The 8,831-nt window shown below is 33.3% G+C and overlaps 1 protein-coding gene across 1 annotated transcript; it reads right to left on the bottom strand.

The window, feature by feature from the left end:
• Positions 1 to 5,577: 5,577 nt before the first annotated feature.
• LOC130836949 (olfactory receptor 2T12-like) lies at positions 5,578 to 6,519 on the bottom strand. Its single transcript, XM_057709636.1, has one exon. It carries the CDS (start codon positions 6,517 to 6,519, stop codon positions 5,578 to 5,580), a length of 942 nt encoding a protein of 313 aa, XP_057565619.1.
• Positions 6,520 to 8,831: the final 2,312 nt, after the last annotated feature.

The raw sequence follows: 8,831 nt of genomic DNA, 5'->3' as shown, positions 1-8,831 counted from the left end.
TATGAAATATCAATGCATCATCTAGGTTCATGCTTTCTGTTGTCCTGTAGGTTTCAGCTAATGATAAAATTTGTCAAGGTATTTGAGAGAAGTTGATCCACAGTCTATAAAATACAGATTGTAAGTGGAAGCAAAATATAAGAAAGTTAGTTGCCTGCTTTATTTTTTAAAGAACTTTTATTGATATACAATTGACATGATAAACTGCATACATTTAAAGTGTACAATTTGATTTGTTTTCTTATTAGTAATGTATATATGGCAGTCCCAATCTCCCAGTTCATCCCACCCCAAATCCCCACTTTCCCCTCTTGGTGTCCATATGTTTGCTCACTGCACATGTGTCTTTATTTCTGCGTTGCAAACTGGTTGATCTGTAGCATTTTTCTATATTTCCCATATATGTGTTAATATATGATATTTGTTTTTCTCTTTCTAACTCACTTCACCCTGTATAACAGAGTGATGTGGTACATATATACAATGGAATTTTAGCCATGAAAATGAATGAAATTGGGACATTTGTAGAGACATGGATGGACCTAGTTGTCTGCTTTAAAACAAAACAAAGCAAATAAAAATATATGTCAAATAAAACATTTTTCATAGGATTTCAGCAATATAATAACATAATATTCAAAATATATATTTCAAATAACTTACCAAATGAAGAGCAAGGAAAATCTCAGCTTTCATGGAAAAGAAAATCAAGTGTCAATACGGAATGACAGTGACAGACGCTGTGATTATCTGACAAAGACTTTACAGTAGCTATTGAAGAGCAAACACTTTTAAATAATGGAAAAATAGAATGTCTAAGCAAAGAAAGAGTAGACAAAAGTAAAAACAAATGATTATTATAAAGTCAAAATGGACAGTAACCAAATAGTACTACTACTAATAAAATCTCTCTATATAGATTGATTCAATAGCAAAATGGAGATGAAGGACAGAAAAGTTAGTCAAAATCAAGACAAATCAATAGAATTATCTAATCTGTACAAAATATTTTGTTTCATTAGGCCCCATTTGTTTCTTTTTGTTTTTATTTCCATTACTTTAGAAGGTGGGTCAAAAAAGCTTTTGCTGTGGTTTATGACACCATGTTCTCCCTATGTTTTCCTCTAAGCATTTTATATTGTCTGGTCTTACATTTAGGTCTTTAAACCACTTTAAGTTTATTTTTGTGTATAGTATTAGGGAGTTTGCTAATTTCATTCTTTTACATGTAGCTGTCCAGTTTCCCCAGCACCACTTATTGAAGAGACTGTCTTCTCCATTGTATATTCTTGCCTCCTTTGTCATAGATTAGTTGACCATAGTTGTGTGGGTTTATCACTGGGCTTTCTATCCTATTCCATTGATCTATATTTCTGTTTTTGTACCAGTACCATACTACTATACTCTCTTGATTACTGTAGCTTTGTAGTATAGTCTGAAGTCAAGGAGCCTGATTCCTCCAGCTCTATGTTTTTGTTTGTTTGTTTTCTCAAGATTGCTTTGACTATTTAGGGTCTTTTATGTCTCCATACAAATTTTAATGTTTTTTTTTTCTAGTTCTGTGAAGAATGTCTTTGCTGAGTTGATAGGAATTCCATTGAATCTGTAGATTGCTTTGGGTAGAACATGGTATGTCTGTCTATCTGTTTGTGTCATCTTTGATTTCTTTCATCAGCATTTTATACTTTTCTGAGTACAGGCTTTTTACCTGCTTAGGTGGGTTTATTCCTAGGTATTTCATTCTTTTTTTTTTTGCAATGGTGAATGGGATTGTTTCCTTAATTTCTCTTTCTAAACTTTCATTGTTATTATAGAGGAATGCAAGAGATTTCTGTGCATTAATTTTGTATCTTTCAATTTAAGCTTTTGCACAGCAAAGGAAACCATAAACAAGACAAAAAGACAACCGTCTTGGATAAAATATTTGCAAAAGATTCAAGGGACCAAGGATTATTCTCCAAAATATACAAACAGCCCTTGCAGCTAAATATCAAAACAAACAAGCAAACAAACAAACAAAAACCCAATCACAAAATGGGTGGAAGACCTAAATAGACATTTCTCCAAAGAAGACATACAGATGGTTAACAAACACATGGGAAGATGCTCAACATCACTAATCATTAGAGAAATGCAAATCAAAGCCACAATGAGGTATCACTGCACACTGGTCAGAAGGTCATCATCAAAAAATCTATAAACAATAAATGCTGGAGAGGGTGTGGAGAAAAATAGTACCCTCTTGCTCTGTTCATGGGAATGTAAATTGAGTCCGCCACTATGGAGGACAGTATGGAGGTTGCTTAAGAAACTAAAAATAGAATTAGCATATGACCTAGCAATGCTACTACTGGGCACATACCTAGAGAAAAGCATAACTCAGAAAGACACATGCACCCCGTTGTTCATTGCAGCACTATTTACAATACTCAGGTCGTGGAAGCAACCTAAATACCCATTGACAGATGAATGAATAAAGAAGATGTGGTACATAAGTACAATGGAATAAAAAGGAACAAAATGGGGTCATTTGTAGAGATGTAGATAGACCTAGAGACTGTCATACAGAGTAAAGTAAGTCAGAAAGAGAAAAACAAAAATTGTATATTGATGTATATGTGTGGAATCTAGAAAAATGATACAGATGAACTGGTTTGCAAGGCAGAAATAGAGACACAGACATAGACAACAAACGTATGGACACCAAGGGGGATTGGGGGGATGGGATGAATTGGGAGATTGGGATTGATATATATACACTAAAATGTATAAAATAGATAACTAATGAAAACCTGCTGTATAGCACAGAGAAGTCTGCTTCACTTCTCTGTACAGTAGAAACTAACAAAACATTGTAAAACAACTATACCTCAATTTAAAAAAAAATTATCCAGTCTGAAACACAGAATAAAAAATGCTTGGAAAAAATGAAAAGAGCCTCAGGGTCAATAACTAGATACATATTTTTGTCATCAGAGTCCTAACGGAGAGGAGCAAAAGTTTAGTGCTGAAAACATATCGACTGAAAACTTTCTAAATAGCTGATCTTTACTTGGCATCTTAGATTGAAATAATGAATGAGAGTTTTTTCTGAAGCTGAGGTGAACTGTAGTAGACTAAATAATGGTTCCTCAACATATCAGGTACTAATCTCTTGTGAGAGTTGTCTTGTATTATAAAGTCTTTGCAGACGTTGTTGAGGAATTTAAGGAATTACGATGAGAAGATTACCCCAGGCTATCAGAGTGGACCCTAAATGTCACAACATGTATTCTTCCAAGTGGAAGACAAAGAGAGATTCAATAAGGACAGAAGAGAAGAAAGTAATGTGACCACTGAGGCAGAAATTGGATGATCCAACCACAAGACAAGAAATATTGGCAACCATCCAAAACTAGAATAGGCAAGGGAAAGATCATCTTCTGTGGCCTCTGTAGATAGAAGCCCTGCTGTCACCTTGATGTCAGCCTAGTGGAATGAATTTGGATTTCTGGACTGCAGGAATGGAGAAAATACATTTCTGTTGTTTCAAAACACAAAGTTTTGGTAATCCATTTCTGCATCTACTAGAGACAGTGAATATTGGGAATCACTGAACATTCTCAACTGATTTATGTCAATCTGCCACCCAGTATGGATCATTTGCAAGAGAAAGAGGATAATATATATATATATATATATATACATATATATACACACACATATAAGATTACATATATAAATTACATATTTAAATAATTTCTTATTTATATTATTTACACATACAAATTATATATAAATATATATTAGTACTTTTCTCCATAGATTAGTTCATAAACATGTAAACTTCAATCTTTACATCACTCAGTTACACTCTCATAAATAATTTTCAAATGATTAAAGACTAAAGAATATAATTTCCCATGACCTGGAATATAGTATCAATTCCTTTTTTGTTTGTTTTTAATTTTTATTTTATTTTATTTTATTTTAATTTTTGGCCACATCATGCAGCATGTGGGATCTTAGTTCCCCATCAAGGAATCGAACCCACAGCCCTTGCACTGGAAGCACAGAGTCTTAACCACTGGACAGCCAGAGAAGTCCCAATTCCTTTGTTTTATGTGTTTGGAATGAATTATGTTGGAAGCTGATGTGTGAAATTACATACTGACCATATTTTCTAGTTATATTTAAAGGATATTAAGTTTAATGGAAAGAAAGATGATTAAATGTAAATTTTAGTCTAAAATTTCAGCTTCAAGGCTCTGACAGTTTATTAGGAGTAAAATCAGAATTATTGAAGCTATAGAAAGGCCTGTTGTTACTTTTTGAAGATCTAAGATGTATTATCCATATTATTTTATGTGGTAATATTCATCACATATTAATCATTTTAATTACTGTTTTACATGAGATATTATAAAATAGTTAAATGAGATGTGGTAGTTCATTCAGATGGTACTAAAATTCATATTTTAAGAATTTTTGACAGGAGACTATATTAATTTGATTTTCTACATTTCTAAAATAGAATTCCCTTCAAATCAAATTGTGTACAGTACGTCTTTCTTTCCTTCATTCTTTCTTTCTTATCCCCTCCCTCTTTCCCCCTTTCTTTCCTCCCTGCTTTCCTCCCTTCTTTCCTCCTTTCCTCCCTTCCTTCCTCCCTCCCTTCCTTCCACCCTCCTTTCTTTCTTGCTTTCTTTCTCTATCTCTGAAAAATAAAATACTTCAGAATAAAATTCCCACAGATCATGATTGTAAAACTTCTCCAATAATATTAACTCATCCCAGTTACCCATGAAAATGAAATCTTCAGGCCTATGGATTTCCTTGATATCAAAGATGACTTTTTTATATTTATAGTGCTTAGTAGAAATGAGCTATTCATTTCAGCAAGTGAAAAAATATTTTGCCATTTTTTCTAATTACTACTGTGAACATATTATCTGTATTAATTTATGGGAAAAAATCCATCACATATTAATCATTTTTAATTAGTGTTGTCTTTCAGATAAAGATGTTGACTTCTTCCTTTCATGATTGTTACATATTTTAGCAATATCTAGTGTTTATAGTCCAATCTACTTATCTTTTACCGAAGGATTTTATCTAAATCAAATATAATTACAGGTAATCATTTCCCTGAAATGATTTTTACTAATATATTCTGAAACTTCCTTACATATTCATGTTGATTATTTATTCATTTGAAATTTAATTTGTCAAAATTATACAAAATTAGGTTTACATTCCTTTCATCAAAAGAATTATATACTTTTAAAATAATTCATCCCATCATAAAAATTTCTATCACAGGAACAAAAAGAAATACAGATTACATGTTTGTTGTCTAGCATATCTTATGCTATAGTGCCTCAGTAATTTACTCTTATGGATGAGGTTAAGAGAAAATACTGTGACAAGGTATGGAAAGTATGACAAGTGCAATTTTTTTATTATTTTATCAAATATAAAATAAATATTTTTTAAAAGCAATGAAACTGGAAAAGTGAAAGCAAAATATATTCACACAAAAAACATTTGGTAACCTGAATTTAATTTGAGTGATGTAATTATAGCAAATATTGCTCATTATTTAGACCACGGAAAATGTTTCTCCAGCCACTTTCTCAAGGCTCCCTTGACTTCTTTATTCCTCACGCTGTATATAAGGGGATTCAACGCAGGTGTGAAGATGGTGTAAAAGGCAGAGACCACCTTGTCACGGGCCACTGAACGATAGGATTTGGGTCGCATGTAGATAAACATGCCACTGCCATAGAAGAGCCCCACGACAGCCAGGTGGGAGGAACAGGTGGCAAAGGCTTTCTTCCTGGCGGCAGTGGATTGCATGCGGAGCACAGCAGCCAGGATGAGGCTGTAGGAAGCCAAAATGAGACACAGCGGAATAAAGAACATCACGATGCAGCAGACATACATGAAAAACTCGAATATCATGGTGTCTGCACAGGCAAGGCGAACGAGTGATGGTGCCTCACAAAAGAAGTGGTTGATTTCCCGAGAGTGGCAGTAAGGGAAGCTCAGGGTGGCACCAGCTTGTATCAGCCCATCCACACCTCCTAAAAGCCAGGAGCCTGTCGTCAGCTGCAAGCAGAGCTTCTGATTCATGAGGATCGGATATCTCAGGGGGTGACATATGGCCACGTAGCGGTCATAGGACATGGCAGCTAAGAGGAAGCACTCGCCCCCTCCCAGGGTGAGAAGCAGGATGATCTGGGTACCACAGCCAGCAGGAGAGATAGACCTGGTGTGCATCAGGTAGTTGGCTGCCATTTTGGGGACAATAGTGAGGACCAGCATCATGTCCATGAGGGAGAGCTGGCTCAGCAGGAAGTACATGGGGGTGTGCAGCCGGGGATCCACGCGGATGAGCCTGATCATGAGGGCATTGCTCATCAGGGAAGTGAGGAAGGTCATGAGCACCATGGAAAAGAGGAACAGATGGGTCTGTGTGTGGTTAAAGAGCCCTAGAAGAATGAAATTTATTCCTCCAGTGTCACTTGTGTTTTCCATGGGCCCAGTTATTCCTGGAGGACAATGAATTATTAGGAAATGAAATTTATTTAAAAGGAAGCTTGGGTGTTTCATTAAGAAAACTTGGTCAATGACATAGAAAAAAATGAGACTTGGAGGGAAAGTTATGACCTTAATCGTTCACTTCCAACAAGATGTTTGCTTTAGCATCCTATTGTCCATTTCTTTGCATTTCCACTTTATTTTTGATCCAAATAAATTAGGTAACATATATATATATATATATATATATATATATATATATATATATATATATATATAGTGGTACCAGTTACATTTCTAAAATTTTAATGTATTTCATCAGTATGCCACACATTACTTTCTCACAAAGCTAGGAAATATTTTTATATAATCCCAGTTTTGTATAATTTGGGGACTTCCTGTGTTGAGGACATTACAGATATTCATCCATTTTAGTCAATATTTGATGTGATGTATCTGATGTAATGACTATTACGTGTTTCTCTGATATTTGTTTCATTTCACAAGAGTTCTTTCAATGTCATGATGCATTAATTTTTTAAATAAAATGTATTCACAAAACCAAATATAGAAATGCTAAAACTCAGCTTCCTGGGGAGGAAAACAAAAATGATTAAATTTCTCTGTTCCGCACCTGCAAGCAGGCCCTGATCTCGGTACACCAGGTTTCTAGCTACCACTAGCTAGATACTGCTCAGGGACCCCCATTGCCATATGCCTCATGTTTTCCTGACTACAGGGACATTTTATCAGTTTAGAGACCTCTCAACAGTTAACATTTATATTTAATTGGTACTCACAAAATAAGCCTGAATTTTGTTATTTGTGTGCATTATAAATGATTCATAAATTTATACATAAATATAACCTAATGGAGCATAAAAAATTGGTCTTACTTCCAGGCTTTCACTCTTTGTGACCTGTAATCATACAGCTGTAAATGTAGGAGAAGCATTAATCTATTAACTGATTTAATTATTAATTAAAAGTTTAATTATCATATTCATTTAATTGATTGATTAACTGGTTATCTAGTTAATGAATTAATCAACACTTGCCCAGATTAACTCATCACACAAAATTATTCTGAGACACAGTACCAACTACATATAAGATATGGAGCATTTCAGTTACTTCCAGGGAGTAGTTATCTTTTAACTAAATCCTCTATAGCTTTTGTGCCCTATAAGTGTCTACGGTAATTGAAGTGGATTTCTATGCAAATGACTTACTCTCTTATATGACATTTTCCTTACAAATCGAACTTTAGAAGACAGTAATTAATTAGTGATTACCAAGAAGATGTTTGGGCTCTATTCATAATCTATGGTTTAGCAATACTACTTTGGTTCCTCTGTAAATTAATTTATAACCTGTGCAAATTGTGTAAATGGGCACCATATCTTTAGTAAATCTTGTATTGTTTTAATGTCGAGTGTATACCACCAATGTCCATTATGTAATTAAAAGATATACATGTTCTGCTAATCAAATTATTTATAAATAAGATATAATTATATACAGAGTAATTTCATACTCTTTAATTTCAATAATATGTATATTATATCTATCTAGCTCAGGAAAGAGTTACTCCTCCATTTCATTACATTGTATATATATATGCATATATGCTACATTGTAAATATAGGATATTTTTGAAAACTTAGTTTCTTTCTAATTTTCTATCATTAAAATCTATGGCCATGTGCATGTGACAAGTTTTTTTCCATTAAATAATCTAAAAGTAGCATTTTTTGGCCTTTGGGTAACTGAATTTCTAACTTTTTCACTCTCATCAACTGTCGATTTTTTTTCAATTACTTCATATGTGGTACCGTTAGATATTGTTAGGTGTAGTAATTATAGCCAATAATTTTAAAAGTGAAAAAATAATTTTGTTTTAATTTAAAGTTCATTAATGATACTGAGCAAAACTATTCATTAACCTCTTGGATAACTTTTCCAAAATCACTGTGAGCACCTCTTGTCCATATTTTCTACTGAATTGTTTGAATTTCCCTTATAGATATACTTTTTATGTACAATGTTCTGACATTGTTTATATGCATGTTAATTATCTTCCTCAGCCCATTTAAAATATTAACAATTTTTGAATTGTTGCATCACTTTGAACCAAAGTTTACATTGAATATTACATATATTTGAGATACTTTTATTTTATTATGCATTTAATATTAATGGGCTAGATTACATTGGTAGATTTTCTCATGCTAAACCATGTGAATATTATTGGGATAAAACTGCTTGTTATTGTTATGTAAATTGTTTGAATCTGATCATGATAAGTT

The sequence above is a fragment of the Hippopotamus amphibius genome, chromosome 15, assembly GCF_030028045.1.
Source record: "Hippopotamus amphibius kiboko isolate mHipAmp2 chromosome 15, mHipAmp2.hap2, whole genome shotgun sequence".
NCBI classification, from domain to species: Eukaryota; Metazoa; Chordata; class Mammalia; order Artiodactyla; family Hippopotamidae; genus Hippopotamus; species Hippopotamus amphibius.
This window is presented reverse-complemented; position numbering and strand designations above follow the sequence as displayed.